At 35.7% G+C, this 19,688-nt stretch overlaps 1 protein-coding gene and 1 pseudogene across 1 annotated transcript; both read left to right on the top strand.

The window, feature by feature from the left end:
• Positions 1 to 680: 680 nt before the first annotated feature.
• On the top strand, positions 681 to 6,155 carry LOC143581571 (pre-mRNA cleavage factor Im 25 kDa subunit 2). The gene is made up of 7 exons (XM_077064332.1): positions 681 to 811; positions 2,252 to 2,297; positions 2,557 to 2,650; positions 2,727 to 2,800; positions 4,831 to 4,917; positions 5,029 to 5,139; positions 5,892 to 6,155. The coding sequence occupies exons 1-7, from the start codon at positions 699 to 701 to the stop codon at positions 5,961 to 5,963; spliced, it is 597 nt and encodes a 198-aa protein (XP_076920447.1). The 5' UTR covers positions 681 to 698; the 3' UTR covers positions 5,964 to 6,155.
• Positions 6,156 to 12,007: 5,852 nt separating this feature from the next.
• LOC143581559 (transcription factor LAF1 pseudogene) lies at positions 12,008 to 14,859 on the top strand (annotated as a pseudogene).
• Positions 14,860 to 19,688: the final 4,829 nt, after the last annotated feature.

Genomic DNA, 19,688 nt, shown 5'->3' on the forward strand with positions numbered 1-19,688 from the left:
CTCTCCCCCGGTGTTTTGGGTAAAGTTGTGGTGGTGAACGTTGTGCAGACAACGTTAAAAGGGAAAGGGAGAGGGGAGGTTAGCTGGTCAAATTATTTATTTATATTAAAAAATTAAAAATAATAAAAATTCTGAAATTGATTACTAACATGTAGGGATGAGCTCGGTATCGTACCGGTACCGAAAATACCGATTCCGAAATTTGCAAATTCTTGGTGCCGGCATCAGTACCGAAATATTTAATTCGGTACCGGTATGGTATCGGGATAGTACCGATACTGAAGGTAAAAATTCGAGAAATACCGATACCGTACCGATACCGTAACTTAAAACTTTGATAACGATTCGGTAGCCACAGTAATTTGCTCATCCGACTTACACGTGATGTAAAACGTGATGAAATATTGGTGTTTGATATGATAGGACTAGTAATTTGGCTTTTAAGAAAAGAAAAATTGTCAAACGCGGTGATGGTCTAATGGTAATTGTATGTATGCACCGTTTCAAGAGTTATCATTTCATTTCTAGACAATTCTAATTCTATTCTATCAATCTATCTTCCCTCCTTTTCTTTTTCATTTCATTTCACCAACAATCAATTCATCCCGTCTTTCTTCTTCTCTTATTACAACCGCCAACAATTATAATCAATTAATTTGATAGGCAAGTAAAGTAGTAATAGTAATAATAATAATATAATGGTGGCAGTGGTGAATACGTATCCACTGTCGAGTTACACCTTTGGCACCAAGGAGCCTAAGCTGGAGAAAGACACCTCCGTTGCCGATCGCCTCGCTCGTATGAAACTCAAGTCAGTTTTACTTTCTTAGTTTTTCTTATTAATTAAGCCATCAAATAACCATAGCTCGAAACGTCATTCGTTGGCGGTTGTTAAAAACGAATCACGTTTCGAGCTACAGTTAGAATCAGATCTGCTATATGTTTGGCAGTATATACCTTTAGTCTACTGCCAAACATATAGCTAGGGCTGTAAACGAGCCGAGCTCTCGTTTTGACATACCAGAACTTGGCTCGTTTCTAGCTCTTTACTATAGCTCATAGGGCTTGTTCATATTCGTTTGTTAACGAAATATTGTGTTCATGGACGGATCACGAACAGAACGAGATTTTATGTTCGTGTTCAGTTCATTAAGGAATGAATGTGAATGCAAACAAACACAGATAAAATCGGCAGAGCCTACAGGTGAATAAAAATGTTAAGATAAAATCACTAAATATATGAAAAACTTTTATGAACAACACAAATTGAACATGAACAAACGAGGGCTCAGTTCATGTTTGTTTGTTTAACTAATTGAACGAAATTTCTTGTTCATGTTCGTTCATTTTATTTAACGAACGAACATAAATGAACTTCTTGCCAAACGGTTCGCTGAAAGTTTGGTTCGTTTAGAGCCCTAATAGCTCGTGCTCGGCTCGTGAGTTGTTTTTTTTTATGCCTGGGCTGGACTCTTTTTATAATCTGATAATTAGTTTATACATGTTATTACTTATTTTTATATATTTTGAGCAAATTCTTAACCAAGCCTAAGCTAGACTCGAGATTGTGTAGTACCTAAAACGAGCCAAAGCTCAGCTCTAACTTGACTGTGCAGTGTAAAATTAATACACAAAGGCTTGTTATGGTTCAACGAGCCTAAACGAGCTTCCCATACAAGGCTCGAGCTTGGGCTTGATAACTGAACGAGCTTTATTTAAAGCTCGGCACATTACGAACATTTTATCGATCCGAGCTCAAGTCTCTCGCGAGCGGCTCGAGCTTGGGCTTGATAACTAAACGAGCTTTATTTGAGGCTCGGCACGTTACAAACATTTTATCGATCCAAGCTCAAGTTTCTCGCGAGCGGCTCGGCTCATTTGCACCATTATTTTAGAGGCGGATCCTAAATTATAAAATTTATGAATATGCTGTTGTACAAGCTAGAAGCAATTAAGGAGTGTTTGGGATTTATGCTTGTTCTGCTTATTGCATTTCAATACAACAAACACTCCCTAAGTGAAAAATTACTTAAAAATTAGTAAAGTTTAAAAATTGATTATAAATCATTGCTTATCAATATTCAATAATATGTAACTTTCTATACTACATAAATTCTCTCCAAATGGTCCCACTACTTACAATTGCATAAATAAGTAACAAGGTGGCAATTGAATAGTATATTTTTGTTATTATCCTTTATGGATGAGGATCACTTATTAGATATATTTTGTTTTTTGAATTGTGTTGCAGTTATATGAAGGAAGGCATGAGGACTAGTGTTGAAGGAATTTTGCTGGTCTTTCTATCTTTTTCTTTAATTCACAGTGCACTGTTTGTTATATTAAAACATATATACATGTACACATTGTTTGATCTGTTGCTTTATTAGTTTGCTGTCTTTTAAAGCATGTATATATATATGTATATGATAGTTTGACTTTTGTACATATTGACAAATTTTCATGGTCAAAAAAGTTAATGTATCTTAAACATTGAAAAAGATTCGTATAGTATGCATTTGATTGTTCATGCATGAATGCCTTTTGATTCAACAGGTGCAGGAGCATAATCATCCACATATACTGCTTTTGCAAATTGGGAACACGTTCTGTAAGCTTCCCGGTGGTCGTCTAAAGCCAGGAGAAAATGGTAATATTATATAGTTATGTGGTTTTTTTTTGTGTTTTTCTGCGTATTTAAATCTCTCTTTTTTGTAAATCTGTAGAAATTGATGGGTTGAAAAGGAAATTATCCAGCAAACTTGCAGCTAATTCTACTGGAATTCAGCCCGATTGGCAGGTATTATTATTATTATTCTCATATTACTCTTCAGCATGATCATTTCCGAAGTTTACTATTTCATGATTTTCATTATAGGGGGCAAATGAGCTGAGCCGAGCCCGAACTCGATTAGGCTCGAGCTTGGCTCGTTTAACTTACACAGAGCTTGAGCTCGAGCTCGGCTCGTTTCGAGCTCTATTTTCAAGGCTCGAGCTCGGCTCGTGAGTAGATTTTCAAGCTCGAGCTTGGCTCGGGCTCGGCTCTTTTATTATTTTTTTTCTTTAATTATAATTATTTTTATATATATTTTTTCTATTATTATTTTATGTATAAAATAATACATATTATTTAGTTAGCTATATGTGCCCTGCTTGCGGTGCGCGCATATAATGTATATATGTGTGAACCCTCGGGTGGGCAAAAGTAAAATTGCACTAATTTTGACGTTATTTTACTAATCTCGTGAAAATAACGTTAAAAGTGATGGAAGGTTAATCAGGCATCATGTGGTGGCGTTGATAGCCGAAAGACAAGGGTACATGCACCAATCAGCCAGCGTCCCGATGATTGAGTGCTACGTGCCTTATGTCCAAGGCTTGATGCAAAACTAGTATAGAGTCGGGGGTCTCACCGGAAGCAACCTCTCTATCCCCATGGGGTAGAGGTAAGGCTGTCTACATCTTACCCTCCTCAGACCCTACCATAGCTTTGCTATTGGTGGGATATACTGAGTACGATGATGATGATATTTAGTTAGCTATATTTATTTTTTCATAACATTATACATATTAATTAAAAATATATTTTTAAAAATTATATAAATGAGAGGCTCGTTTAGGCTCGCGAGCCGGCTCGAGCTCGATAAGTGAAGCTCGAGCTCGGGCTCGGGCTCGGGCTCGGGCTTGGCTCTTTTATTACAGTGGCGAAGCTTGGGCTTAGTCACGGGGGTGACCGAAGTCACGGACTCAAAAACTTTCGGGTCGACGATTCGGTTCGTGCCGGTGATTCGGGTCGGGTCAGATCAAACAATAGAACATCTATATATTTAATTTTTCTTCGTTTATTCAAACAATTGTTCTTACAATAAAAAAACAAATAATTTTTGACCAACAAAGACTTAAAATATTCATGATAATGTGAGAGGAAGGGTGAGTAGGGATAAGCAAATTCAATATTGGTACCGGTACCGAAATCGGTACAGATTTGGTATCGTCTGTATCGAATAGGTACCAAAGTTTTTAGTTTCGGCACCGGTATATCTCAAATTTTACCTTCAATAGGTATCAGTATCGGTATGGTATGGTACCGATCTCATTCCTATGGGTGAATACCTAGAAGAAGAATTGCAAAGACCTAAAATAATTATAAAAACAAATATTTTACTATCTACTACTATTTTGTAACTTTTGTTTATAAACAATGCGTGATTTTAGAAAAAATAAACAAACGATGGGGTATTATATTTATAAAAAAAATCAGTGGTGACCGGTAGCATTTTGGAAAAATACATCGGGGGTGACCGCACTTAATACCTATAAAAATTTTCAAGAAAAATCGCGAAATTTACCCTACCAACGGAGAAAACGGCAGTGGCCGGGGCCACCCCCGGTCCCCATTGAGCTTCGCCCCTGTTTTATTATTTATCAATTGTTTTTGCTTTAATTATAATTAATTTTATATATATTTTTTCTATTATAATTTTATGTATAAAATAATATATATTATTTAGTTAGTTATATTTATTTTTTCATAACATTATACATATTAATTAGAAATTAATTAAAAATATATTTTAAAAAGTTATATAAATGACAGGCTCGTTTAGGCTCGCGAGCCGGCTCGAGCTCGATAAGTGAAGCTCGAGCTCGGGCTCGTTTATTAAACGAGATTACTTTTAAGCTCAAGCTCGGGCTCGATTAAGGTTGGCTCGTTTCGAGCTTTTTAACGAGCCGATCTTGAGTAGCTTGCGAACAGCTTGGCTCGTTTGCACCCCTAATTTTCAAAATGGTGTATTTTTATTCTCACCTTGTATTGGTATGCAATTGCAGATAGGAGAGTGTGTTGCCATATGGTGGAGGCCTAATTTTGAGACAATAATGTACCCGTACTGCCCGCCACATATAACCAAACCAAAGGTAAAAACTAAAAACGCATAAATGCTTCTTGATTATTTTCTTCTCTCTTTTTTATTTTTTTATATTATCTCTGTTTTAGTTACGTTATTACCGGTCTGGTTAATTATGCAGGAGTGTAAGAAACTTTTCGTTGTTCACTTGTCGGAAAGAGAGTACTTTGCAGTGCCAAAAAACTTGAAACTTCTTGCGGTTCCATTGTTTGAGCTTTATGACAATGTTCAGGTATGCGACATAAATATTTTTTTCTCAATATCACTAAAAAAACAAACTGTGACAACTTAAATCGTTTGAACTAGGGGTTGCAATTGTGACCCATTGGGTTGAATGAGTTGTATTAAAATGTATATAATGGGTCAGAATGGGTCAAACTAAAAAAAGAATTTGATTGAAACGGGTCAAAATGAGTTATCATTTCTCAAGGGTTTTTTTTTTTTTTAAATGGAACTAGAAAAACAGAAGAAGCATTTTAGTATTTTTACTTTTTAAGTTTTTGATTTATATTTCGAGTTATAATTTTTTATTTTTATTTTTTGAATTTTTTAATGAAGGGTTTCCGAAATCTCAACTCATTTTGACCCATTTTAAAAACACCTCACTAAAAAATTCAAAAAAAATAATTAAAAAATCATAACTCGAAATATAAATCAAAAACTAAATAAGTAAAAGTACTAAAAAGTTTCCTCCGTTTTTCTCGTTCCATAAAAATAAAAAAAACTCGACAAATGTCAACCCGTTTTGACCCGTTTCAATCAAATTCTTTTTTTTAATTTGGCCCTTTCTGATCCATTATATAAATTTTAATACAACCCATTCAAGCCAATGGGTCACATTTGCCACCCTAGTTTGAACCTTTGAAAGTTGCACTAATATAAAGAACTTGAGAATCGAGTTGTCCTAGGATCGGGCCTATTATTTTGCTTTGGGAGTTTGAGTTGGTTTAATGTTAACTTTATTGTTTATACTCTTGGATGCAGCGATATGGGCCTGTCATATCTACCATTCCACAGCAGCTGTCTAGATTTCAGTTCAACATGATTCATGCATAGACTTCATGAGTTTATATTGTGAGAAAGAAGGAAAATATGATATTATGGCTTGAACGATGATTAAAGCGGGTGTGTTTCGTAGTTTTAAGTTATATGCCTGTAAGAAGTCGGTTATTGGGGTTTTTTCCCTTAAAAGTTAGTAGAGTTGGGGTTGTTTGAGCATCAAACATGGCACTTTAGAGTATGAAGCGTAGAAGATTGGTATATTGTTATTGCTAATGGTTTTATACTTTCATTTATGTGGAATGGTATAAAATTTGAAAGACTAAATGTTTGGGTTGTGCCTGTTTAAGGAATATGTAGTTATTTAATTTATAAGTATAAATTGTTTAGTTTGATATTAGGGTGGAGAGAACGGTCATCTCGCCCAATATTTCATTTTTTCTCTTTTTTACATGTAGATTTTCACCATCTCATTTCAGTCCATCTTTCATCATTTTAAATGATTCATAACTAATGCAAAAAAGTGTGCCCTTACCCGCGCCATCGGTATGTTTGGCAAGTAGATATCTGCTGGGTGCCATTTGTTCGGTCCCAAGGAGGGGAGATAGTGATCCTGGCGATGCTGAAGTTAAGCAGAGACTAGACGTGCACAACAAAACCGGTTCCGGAACCTACCCGATGGAACCGACCCGGAACCGGTTCCAGTTCCTACCCGATGGACCCAATACCCGAAATGGGTATTTTTGTACCCGAAAATCATACCCGGTTCCCCTATTTGTATTTCCCCATTGGTTCCAACCCGGTTCCTATTTGTACCCGGTTCGGTTCCTACCCGAAAAAACCGGTTCCGGCGGGTTTTTTTAAAAAGTCAAACACAGGTCAAACTAGCCGTTGGAACCGGTTCCAACGGTAATATAGCCGTTGGAACCGGTTTTTGAGAAACAAAAGAGCCGTTGGAACCGGTTTTTGTAGCCCAAAAACTATATATAAGTTGTTTTCCATTACTTGTTTCACCACCAACTCAAAAACAAACTAAAATACTTCTCCTTTAGCAAACCCGTTACCTGACCATCCAACTAAATATTATTATGGCACCTATCAAAAAAACTAACAAGAAGGCTAAGAAGAGTGTTTTTATTGAACCCGTTCCTGCTACAGAGGACCCAAATGTTGTTACGGTAGTCAACCATAATCGCAGCAAGACATATGGAAGAATTGGGATTTGGTTGTGAATGACGAAGGTTATCAAAAGGCTCGTTACAAACTATGTGGAGCACAATTAAAGCACGATTCCAACTCCACTTTGAGAAAGCACATCGAGAAGCCATATTGCAAGGCGTTAAAAGGGATTGGCGCGACCGATCAAATTGACTTGGGTAAAGATGGTACACTATTTCGTTACAACACGACTCAAGTTCAAGATAGAATGGCAAAGTTCGTTATTCAGCGTGGTTTGCCGTTTAACCACTTTGATGACCCGGATTTGACGTCGTTGATTCGAGAAACTCTCCAACCGCGATACACACATGTAAGTCGTACTACCTTAAGACGTCATTGTATCAAGTTGTGGAAGGGTGTTAAAAAAGAGTTAATCGAGTTTTTTCATTCTTTACAAGTGATGGTTAGTTTAACTACCGATGTTTGATCGGTACCACATGGGTTGCCCGAATCATACATATGTGTCACCGCTCATTGGGTTGATCCGGTGACATGGCAATTGATGAAATGCACCATCGCTTTTGAAAACTTCCCGTTCCCACATACCGCCGAAAAATTGTTTGAATTACTTGATGAAGTTATAACGACTTTCAACTTGAGAAATAAAATATTTTCGATTTCGTTTGACAACGCTTCAAACAATACTAAGGCAGCCGAAAAATTTATCATTAAATATTCACCACCTTGTTTCGGGGATTTTTTTCATGTTCGATGTGTTGCACATATCATCAACTTGGTTGTTCAAAAAGGTCTCGACAATGAAAACATTTGTGAGGATTTAAAATTATTTAGACTTATGTTACAAGATGTCTTCAAAAGTGGTAAAAGAAGACATCTTGAATATAAGAACTATTGCAAGTCGGTTGAAAGAAAGTATTTGGGGCCAAATTGGGACGTTCCAACCCGTTGGAACTCAACTTGTCATATGCTAAAGTGTGCTTTTGCCCAACGCCAAACTTTACAATCTTTTCATACCAATCTTGTTGATGAACGCGAGGCCGATATGCTTCCGGAAAGTGTTTGGGTGAATGTCGGTTTTTTGTTGGGGTATCTTGACGTGTTCAAAAACTCAACAACAAAGTTATCTGGAGTCTATTATCCTACCAGTTGTTGGGTTTTGCAAGAATTTTACTACATGTCTTGCACTTTTAAAAACTTTGCGGAGAAGAACAAAATCTTCAAGAATATTGTTGCGTTGATGAAGGAAAAGTTCTTAAAATATTTTGAAAACATACCGCTGGTCTTTACTTGTGCCGCCGCATTAAACCCCCATTGGAATGTTCATGTGGTTGAGACAACGATTGAGGAAATATTCGACAACTTGGGTATGCACGAGATCGACCCGAAGTTGTCGACGGAAGTGAAGGAAAAGTTCAACAAAAACCTTCAAGACCTTTATGACCATTATTTTCAAATGTAGGGTCCAAGCACGAGATCGTCTTTTGTGAAAAAAGCAACAACTAGTAGGCCGTGCAATTACCCACTTATAAACTTGATGAATGCGGTTCGTGAATCGGCATCTAAGAGGCAAAGAGGAAACACACCAACTAGCGAACTTGGTCGATATAGTGGAGCAAACTATGTTGAGGGCGCAACGGTCGACGAAATTCGCTCTATTGATTTGTTGGCTTGGTGGAAAGGAAAACAAAACGAATTTCCCATTCTACCCGCTATGGCTCGTGATTTGCTTGCCGTACAAGCCTCAACGGTTGCTTCCGAATCGGTTTTTTCTCTTAATGGGAGGGTGTTATCTATGCGAAGAACAAAATTAACTCCCGAGTCTCTAGAGGTTTGCATTTGCCTAAAGGACCATTTGGATGCGGTGGATCGTGTACAACACAAGGTGAACTTTGAAGACGAAATACCAATAGAGCGTCCTATTCATGATGAGGAGGCGGAGGACGGGGTTTCTTCCGATAACGAAGACGAGAGTGAAGACGAGAATGAAGACGAAGAAGAGTTGTAATTTGTGTTTTTTATTTGTTTTAGTAAAATTATTTGTAACAAGTTAAACTAATATTTAGTATTGATTTGTTTAATTATAACTACTTTTGTTAGTTTAATTTTTTGTTACTTTTTTAATAATGACGAACATTTTATTTATTTAAACAATAACTATTACAAACATTATTAAAACATAAACGATACTAAACATAACAACTAAAACTAAAAAAACAAAGTTCGTCGTTTTAATCTGGCGTTCTACAACGATTAAGCGTTGTCACCGGTGGTAGATGCTTGGGTTGTAGAGCCGGACGACTCTCCCACTTCCGCTTTTTTAGCATCCAAACTTCTTTTCTCTCGACAATACTTATTCGTATGTTTTCGTAATGTCGAGTTGGACCCTGCTTTAAGAAACTTCGAGAAATATTTGCAACGAGCCATTTCTTGTGAGTCGGTCATGAGACACAAATCGTAATGAACCCAAACATCAGGGCATCTTGTTGTTTCGATCACCATAACAACGTCGTCATTAGTTGCAATTTGTTGTCGGTTTAAGCTTAATTGTGTTTTGGAGTGTGTTTTATAGTTTTGGAAGTGGTTTAACAAGTACACAACCATACCTTGCTATTTATAGAATGAAAATAAGCTAAATATAGTAAAAAAAAACCGGTTCCAACGGTCAAAAACGGCTATATAGCTGTTGGAACCGGTTTCTAACGGCTAGAATATTTGAATTAAAAAAAAACCGGTTTTTACGTAATAACCGGTCCCGGTTCCTAAAAGTTAGCATTTCTGGGCATCGGTTCGGGTCGGGAACCGAACCGATTCCTGACTGGAACCGGTGCCATTTCCTACTCGGTGTGAAAAAAACCGGTTTCGAACCGGTTCGAGTTTTCCAAGTGAACCCGATTTGTGCACGTCTAGCAGAGACCATTGGCATTCAGTGTACCCTTATTATTAGTAAGACCATGTGTAGCGGATGGTTCCCTTTTTGAACGTTGTGCGATATGTTGCGTCACGTCACCATAAGGGTTTTTTTTTGGCTAAAATGAGTGTAGTTGATGAAACCCTTTCAAATTATTACTCTATTATTGTTTTACTATTATATTTTATTATCAAAATAAACAAAAAAACATACCCACCAATCACATTCCACCATTACCCCTTATATTCCCCCCACCCGACGCTGTCTATGAAGCGCCCACCCCCTCCAAAACGCCCACAGCGTCCCGGGGGCGGTGTTCGTGGCGCTATGGGGCGCTTTTAAGGTGGATGGTGCCCAACTACGTTGGGTCTAACAAATCTGCCCATGGTAATTATTTTACATAATTTTGTACTAAATCTCAATTTTTTTATATTTCAGAGTGCTTTGTAATTACTAATAGATATAAATGACAACTTTGGTGCCGCAAGTACCCTATTGGGTCACTTGGCGGCACCTTAGTGGCCGAAAAGAAATTTCTTCTTTTTTTTGTTTTTTTGTTTGTTTTGTTTTTTTAGGTCAAATACCGTAACAAACATAACGTAAACCGACCGAATGATAATTTTGTTTTACTTTCGGTACCATAACGAACGTGAAAGAAACCAACTAAATTTGCATAAGCTCACTACATTTTGTTTTAGTTTCAACATCGTAACGAAAACCGACATAGTGCCAAATTTGTTTTGATTTAGTTATGATACGTAATAAAATGTGCCAAAGACCAACCAAATTTGTGTCAACTCAATGCCGGCGATTGACGACGCTGGGGTTTTACCAACGCTCGAATTTAATCGACCGGAAACCCCATTGGGCCACCTCAAATTTTATATATATTTTTTGTTTTAGTTTCAATACATAACGCATGTAACCAAAATCGATCAATTTGCGTTGATTTACCGCATCAACAACTATGACTGACAACGCTTGGGTTTTACCTACTGCCCGGCGCATTATACTAGTTTGTATACAAAAAGAAATGCAATTGATTACTTGACAAGCTGACAACAATGGCCGGAACCTTCCAACCAAATTTAATTTTTATATATATATTTTTTTCTTTCCAATAGTTTGTGTTCAACGCAAGTGTAAATTAAGTTGTCAAGTGATGAATCAAAACACACCTGTCTAATGATTTTTGTGATAACATATATAATGTAATGATTAACATATATAATGTAATAGATTAATGAAATGATGATGATTACCAAAGCCTATAGATTTAATCATGTTATTATGTCATTAGCTACCAAATCTCTTTCTTTAATCTCAATTACAACATGCAGGATACTTTGTGTCATTGCTGCCTCAGCGACTTACGATACATGCAGGTAACATATATATCTGTAACAATGTTGTAAAAGTAGGTCTACAAGGCCGAGAACTCCCCGAGTACTCGCTACGGGGTATGACGCCGAGGCAAGTTTATTTAACTCTGTCTGGTTACTAAGATCGGTCAAATGTGGTCAACCTCGGACATAATCACATTTTGTCGATCAACTTGGATCGATTTTGACTTAAAAAATAAAACAAAATTCGTAGTTCTATTATATTAAATAACGAATCATTTTTTTTAATTAATGAATAGCAACTTTTAGAATAGTTTAATAATTAAAATGTATTCCTCTTATATATATATATATATGGATATTCACTTAATTTGTAATAAATATTAATAAACTTATGATACTTGACATGTATATAATATTCAAAAATAAATTTTCTGTATATTTACCATGTCCGCGGTCAGTCGGCTGCATAGCGACTTTTGCAATGCAAACAGTAAAAAAAAGGTTTGCCTGCTTCACATTTTATGATAATTAAGCTTAAATCATTAGGAATATTCATATACACATATTCCTTTTATATATATATATATATATATATATATATATATGTGTGTGTGTGTGTCACATATATTGTCATAGTGTGCATGCATAGATCATATTCCCGTTACACAATGCTGGGAGAATCTTTAGAGAAAAAGATAAAGAACAACAGGGGATTATGGTCACCAGATGAAGATCAAAAGCTCAAAGACTACATTCTAAACCATGGTGTTAGCTGCTGGAGTTTCGTAGCCGTTAATGCCGGTAATATACACATACATATACATATGTTAAGTTTATAATTCACACAATAATCTAATATAATATACAAATGATTTGGACAAAATATCACTTTTAGTACATTAAACTTTTCTATTTCTATTTGTCTTAAGATATTGTAACATCACGGAAAATATCGGGTTAAAAATGTCAAGTTTTCAAAGTCAAGGAACCAATTCTACCAATCCAAACTCCAGGGTTTAAGTTGTAAATTCTGTTTTCTTGACCCATCGCAATACGCGATGGATCAGAAAGGACACCCATCGCGTACCGCGATGGAGTGTCTGACATTTTGTGACACATGTGCCACGTGGCACACGGTGGCACCGTCTGCCGCCACGTGGCAACACGTCCTCCACCTGTCACTACGTGTCGCCACGTGGCGCAACGCCTGCCACGTGTCGCCACATGGTAGGTCTAGTGGGTGACTGGCCAAGCCTATGTCGCGGTACGCGACAGGCTAAGCCAAGACCCGTCGCGTACCGCGACGGGATCCAAATTTTGGCTATAAATAGAAGGCCACGGGTTCTCACAACCCACACCTCAAATCACACACATTACTCTCTCTCTAAACATCTCTCTATACCTCAAAGTTCGTGCCCTCGATCCGCCTCGATAAACGTGCCATATTACCTCGATTTCCGTGCCCATTACCTCGATATTCGTACCACCCCCCGACGACATTCCAATCAAGAAGGTGGTGCCGTCCCGACGTTCCGACAATCATCTCGAAGTGCGTGCCGTGGAGTGTTGGTGTTCGATTTGTGTGTTCAAACAAAGGGTTGATCAAGCGTGTGTTGATAAAGAAAAAGGCGTCGAAGTGCTGCCCGAGTGTGTAGGGTTTATTGAGCCAAGAAAGGTAGTCATAATGCCCGAATAAAATAATAATAAAATATTTTCAAGGCTTAATACCCCAAGTCGAGGTTATACTCGATAACTCGATAAACAAAGAAGTATATAAACAAAGAAAAGTAAAGTGAAATATATATTTGAGTATATATATATATATGTGTATGATTATTCTTTGTTATAAAATATATTATTTAAGTATAATAAGTATACTTAAATAATAAAGAAAAGAATACGTTTCTTAAAGAAGAAGAAACGTATGGTTTTTATAAATAAACTGAAAGTTTATAATAATACTTTTTAACTAAAGGTTTTTAAGTAAAAGAAAATTTGAACTAAAGGTTCATCGAGATAAACAAGACTAAAGGTCTTAAGCCGAATTGTATATCCGACTAACAAAGGTTATACTCGTACAATAGGTGCGAGATAGCACATGAAAGACTCACGGACGGTGTTGGAAGCCAATCCCATTGAAAAGGTGAATACGCCCAACTTTTATAAACTTGTTTTCAAACAATCAAACGTGTTATGTGAAAAACTTTACATGAGGCTACGTGTCTCTAAAACATTGTAAATAAGAGTATAAGCCTAGCCCTCAGGCTGTGATATACGTTTGTCTGGATCCTTACATATGTGGAATGCGGCGGGCATATCGCACCACGCTTGGCCACGACCTCCAGCCACGATGGGCCAGACCTAAGTTACGTTCGAGTGAGACTGACCATCTGTATATTTATGGTACCTAAGTTATGTCGAAACGCTGCGGTGTTTTGTTGAGGTGACCTAGTGTAGAGACTCGAGTTTATAATGATTGTTTAACTTAATTATTCCTAAGCCAAGATGGGCCGAGACTTACGTGGTCTCGAGGGGTGATTAAGTAAAATATTTTTAGCGTCAGCATATTCACCAGCATTCGTTGCTGACATATTTTATAACATTTTGCAGGTAATCAAGATTAGAGCTTGTGAAGACGAAGAAGCTCAAGAATCCGATGGCTCGGATATTTTGTTTAAATATTAAAATATGGTGGTTTTGTAAACTTATAAACAAGTACACTTAAAACGAGACTTTTATCACGTCCTTTTATGTTGTAAATATTTATAACTTTAATCCACATGTTTTATAAAGTCTTCTGCTAATAACCCGCTACTCTGATTTATTTACAAATGTGGTACCAGCTATTGATCACACTCCTAGGCCTAAGATGGGGGTGTGACAGATATGCACTTCCAGTTTCTTAATTGCCTTTTCAGTCAAGTTTTGCAACGGAACGGGAAGAGTTGCAGATTAAGATGGATTAATTATCTACGTCCAGGATTAAAGCGAGGAAACTTCACGTCACACGAGGAAGAAATCATAATGACTCTTCATGGCATGCTAGGAAATAAGTAAGCAATCATTAATAATTCCAACTATTTGATAATTAAAATTTTGTTAAATCCGGATGTGCGGTTGATTTCTCGACTTGATCAGGTGGGCTCAGATATCACATCATTTGCCTCGAAGGACAGATAACGAGATAAAAAACAACTGACATTCTTGTCTAAAGAAGAAATCTCAAGACAGGTGTTTGGACACAAAATAAACAAACACCATGTTCTTCAAACCAAACAAGAATAGATTATTTAAGTCTTCAAAGTTTACCACCCAAGGTTTTATTTGCTGACTGGCTGCCACGTGATCAGTTTCACAAGTCTGACTTTTCGGGCAGTCAAACAACAATTATAAATGGTGAAATACTGAATGAAGGATCAGGCTATGGTTTTTATGATTCTTTGGATCATCTGCAAATGAAATATGATGCTATATATTATCTGGAGTGAATAATATTAATAATATATGTCAAAACTATAATGTTACTGATGCAATGTTTTATAGTTATGAATGGTGAACTAATAATTGAAGGATCAAGCTATAGCTTTCAAGAGTCTTCGGATCATCCGCAACCGAAATATGATCATCAACTGTTGAAACTGAGTTTTATGATTTAATATCCTTAGAGAATAATATGTTTAAGAAGTTCAATGAACACTGATGCATTGTCGTATAGTTGTGAGATGTAGATCATAAATGGGATGCTTACGCCTTACGGTTACATGCAGTGGCGAAGCTTAGACTAAGACACCGGGGGCCGGACTCAAAATATATACAAAATTTCACAAATGAAAGGGGCCGGGCTCAAATTTCCGGCCGAATACAGCTAAATTTACACTACGTATACAAAATTTCGGCCGAAAATGGCTAAACTTTACACTTTGTATAATGAAATTCGTCTGAGATCGGTTAAATTTTACACTACGTATAAAAAATTTCGATAAAAAACGGCTAAATTTTACACTATGTATAAAAAAATTCGCCTGAGAACAGCTAATATAATACGTATAAAAAATCTCGAGTGAAAACGGACAAATTCACACTGCTGCGTAAAAAAACAGGGGGCGGGGCCACCCCGAGCCCTAAGCAACATTCGCCATTGGTTACATGTAACTAAATAACTAATAGTGACATCATGCATCATACCAGAATTATAAACATTAACCTCAAGACATCATACCATAATTATAATTTATAAACATTAACCTCAAAACTGGAAAACATCAATCGTAAATTATTTTTTTTTAACGGTAATATAACTTACTCATAATATTATACAGATGTCCATGTCGAGATTCGAACTCCAACCTCTAGGGAAGGGACGCCACTTTATACAACTTCTAAATACCACTAGGCACTAGCACAACGACACCCTTGTAAGCTACGGACTATAGTGTCATTCAAGATCTTGACACAAATAGTGTGTAGTGTGACCGTCACAACCTCTCAATAATAAGGTACTATATATCATATTCTCAGTGTCACTAACTTTGTATTAGTCTGTTAGGTATTAAATAGTAGAGGGACTAAAGTGTAAATGATTAATAGTTTAGGGTTATATCTGTAATATGTTCATATACATATACGAGAGCTGATGAATGGAAAAGTATCGATGATTTTTGAGTATTCTTCTTCTATTGCGTTCTTCTTCTCTTAATCTTCGATCATTCTATTTTGATACGTAACATAATCATTAATCGTATAGGAATTGGAACGCATGAGCATGACCAAGTGTTGAAGGACGACGGGTATGACATGGTGATTGTAGACGAATAGGATCATTAAGCACGACATAGTTGGACTGTTTTAATAAATGGTAAACCACAAGTTGTCCATTGGGATTAAATTGTGTTAAAAATGCTTTTAAAGCAAATTAATAAGAGTGAATTTTAATAGATACTTTATTTATCATATCTAGGGTTTTGAAAGGAACTAACCAACTAGGTAATTCTGTTTCTTTACTCAATCAAAGATATATACATGTTGAATCTATCCCACCTTTCTAGAAAATTCACTGAGTTCGTCACTTTGTCGTTTTGTACAATGATAATAAAACGTGGCACGATACTTAATATTGTTAATATGTACATTTCCTTCATAAAATGTGCCGTTATGTGTATGTATATATTTGGGGTGTTATGGTTGTTGATCATAAATGGGATACTTACGTTTACATCTAACTAATATTAACGTCACACATCATGCAAGAATTATAAACATTATAAACATAAACCTCATGCTAGGAAAACATGAATCCTTTACTATTATTTTTTTTTTTAATTTTTTTTAACAATAATCTAATTTACACCACTTACCACCAGGCGTTCTAAATTATGAATTTTGTTTAGGACAAGTATGACTTAAAATATAAAATGAAGCCACTGACATTCTAACTGATCAATAAACAAATGTGCATACCTTAATTGTATTTCTAGTCTCTTTCTAGATTTTGACAATAATAATAGTGTGGACGGCCGTCACATTAATCTCTCAAGTCTCAATAGTAAGCTACATTATATTCTCACTTGTCACTAACCTTGTCGTACGTACTCATCAATCGTATGACCTAGTGGCGATGGACGACAAGGAGCACATGGTAATGATCGTAGACGATTAGGATCATAGAGCACAACATAGTTGGACCATATTAACGAATGTTTAAACCACAAGTAGTTCATTGGGATTAAAGTTGCGTTTAAAATATTTTAAAAGCGAATCATAGTGAATTCTAATAGATATTGGTAATTATCATATTTCTTCACTCAATCAAGGGCATACCTTTCAATATATCCTGCATTTTCCACTTAACCTTTTAATTTTTTTAAACAAATAATATTAATATATAGTTAAAACAAATAATAATAATAATATTAAATCATTTTAAAACAATTAACCAACCATATTAATCATTTTTAGTGCAATTTTTTCTTGTCGAAAATACATCATTATAAACGTAGAATACGAAAAATACATCATTTCAAATTGAAAAACTCCATTTTAGGATCACTCGTGAATAATTCTTCTTGTTGATCTTTTTAATATAGCGATAAAAGAAACTCGAATTTTCGTCTCCATCAGATAACCATTTAGTTCTTGCGGTATATACATTTCTATTTTATAGCGCATTCTAAAATGATTAATAATAATCGGTATTACTAATTATGGTTGTTATGATATTTGTCGAGATACCTAGAGTCGACTTTAAGCTATCATATTTAATTGCCACTTGACTGACTTGAAATAAAATTAAGGTTGCAAACCTAAGCTCGCAACAACTAAATTTCATATTATTTTTTTTAATTAACCAACTTGACTATTTTCTTTCAACAACCATCATAACAACCTTAATTACTTTAAACTAGATTGTAAACCTAAACTCGGAACAATTAAATTTTGCACTTTGTTATAATGTAAAGAAAAGCCCCAAATACATAAACAAAATTCTAGATAAAAGAAATTCTTGGATTAAAGTTCGTTTAGGCGTACAAATAATAAACGAACTCATGTAAACCCTTAACAAAGATTCCAATAGTCTCTTGAGGTAGCAGACAATCTTCGCTTTAGTCGTTTACCGGTCAAATGAGTGAATTCCATGCTAGCATTTTTTTCCATGTAGAATATGGATAGTTAGTGTTGGCTTGAGTTTGTTGTCAAAGTAGCAAACTCCGGCGTTTGTCAATTTGTCCTTATTCAAGATCGCTTGTTACACCAACGAACTCATAAATTTATTGTCCGAATTTCTCTTGTTCGCCTATTTGTGCAACAACTTTAAAAATAATGCCTATAATACTTCTTATGTCTCATTATTTCAAAACTAGCGGTGAGCATAAAACTGAGTTCTGGACCCGACCCGTGGGTACAAACCGAGTTTTAGTTTCTTAGAGAAACCGTACCCGGAATCAAACTGGATCCACTGAAACCAATTCCACCTCTAGGTAAAAAAAAACTAGACCTGACCCGGCCAAACTTCGTATAAAATATATATGCTCAAAATCTGACCATACCCAAAACCGATTTCTACCTGGTTAATGCTAAACCACCTAAAAGTAGAAGCTGGTTAATGTAAAAAACCCGTTTGCCCACTTCTACTTATAATGTTCAAGCCCACTTGATTTTGATTATAATGTAACTGGCATTATAATCAAGTTGGCTTGAACATTATTATTATTATTATTATTATTATTATTATTATTATTATGTTCAAGCCCACTTGATTCTTGTCTAAGCCCATGTTCTTGTTTTAGTTACTCGCATTGAGTTAGAAAATTGTGTGGGTTGACTAAGGGCATGTTTGGCTAAGCTTATGAAGAGCTCTTTATGACTTATGGAGGGGTTAAAAGACAAAAATGCCCCTCCATAATTCACTATAAGTTACAAATAAGTTACAAATTTGTAACTTATAGTGACTTATGGAGAGACATTTTTGTCTTTTTACCCCTCCATAAGTCATAAGGAGCTCTTCATAAGCTTAGTCAAACATGCCCTAAATTTCGTGAGCTTAATTCAATTTATCTTTGCATCCCATTATGTGAAATTAACCCAAGTCCACAAGCGAGAAAATGCTGTAACACCCTAGGCAAATTCTATATCGGCCGTAGACATTAGAGGTTATTGGTTCATAAGTAAATGTCTTATCTCTTAAATCATCAACTGGTTTTGGGCTTAATATTAGTAGACGAGAAGAGAGCTCTACATATAAGTGTGCTCATGTGGGAGTGGGAAGTCTCCACTTTGACAACCAAAACAAATCTGTAAACTCTTTATATGCAAAATAAACAATATTGGTGGTATGAGAGACCGGATATTACGAAAGCCCACAAGAAAATAAATTGGCCAGGTGGAAATTAGAGTTCGCAATGTAAAGTGTCATTTTTATTAAACCATGGAAACTTCCTATGTAGGGTTTATTAGATAATTTGTACCAACTTACATCTAAAAGTATGTGTATGTATTTTGGTTAATATATAATTATTTAAGGGAAAGTTAACGTAAAATTGAAATTAATGTGTTAATTGTGAGAAATAAGTAGAGTAATTATGTAATTACTCTATGATATAATTGCATAATTACTCTACTTGTATATATAATTACTCTATTTGATAATCACAATTAGCACGTTAATGTCATTTGTATGTGATCCAAATCTTGTCGTGCGCTTGCCTTTGTTTCAATGTAATTATTACTTTTCGGTTTAAAACTTTGTTTACAACAAAAATTGATTATTTACAATATGGCATATATGGCCGGAACCTTCCAACCAATTTCAGTTTTATCTATATATTTTTCCAACAGTTTAAAATTAGTTGCACT

This window comes from Bidens hawaiensis, unplaced genomic scaffold, assembly GCF_021521415.1.
Source record: "Bidens hawaiensis isolate Kalapana, Puna unplaced genomic scaffold, B.hawaiensis_p1.1 tig00031103_1, whole genome shotgun sequence".
NCBI classification, from domain to species: domain Eukaryota; kingdom Viridiplantae; phylum Streptophyta; class Magnoliopsida; order Asterales; family Asteraceae; genus Bidens; species Bidens hawaiensis.

Excerpts from the sequence above, each read along its gene's own strand:
- LOC143581571 (XM_077064332.1), top strand. The coding sequence starts at position 699 with ATGGTGGCAGTGGTGAATACGTATCCACTGTCGAGTTACACCTTTGGC. Across the intron at positions 2,298-2,556 it reads GTGTTGAAGGAATTTTGCTG|GTGCAGGAGCATAATCATCC; the intron begins GTCTTTCTATCT and ends TTGATTCAACAG. Across the intron at positions 2,801-4,830 it reads GAATTCAGCCCGATTGGCAG|ATAGGAGAGTGTGTTGCCAT; the intron begins GTATTATTATTA and ends ATGCAATTGCAG.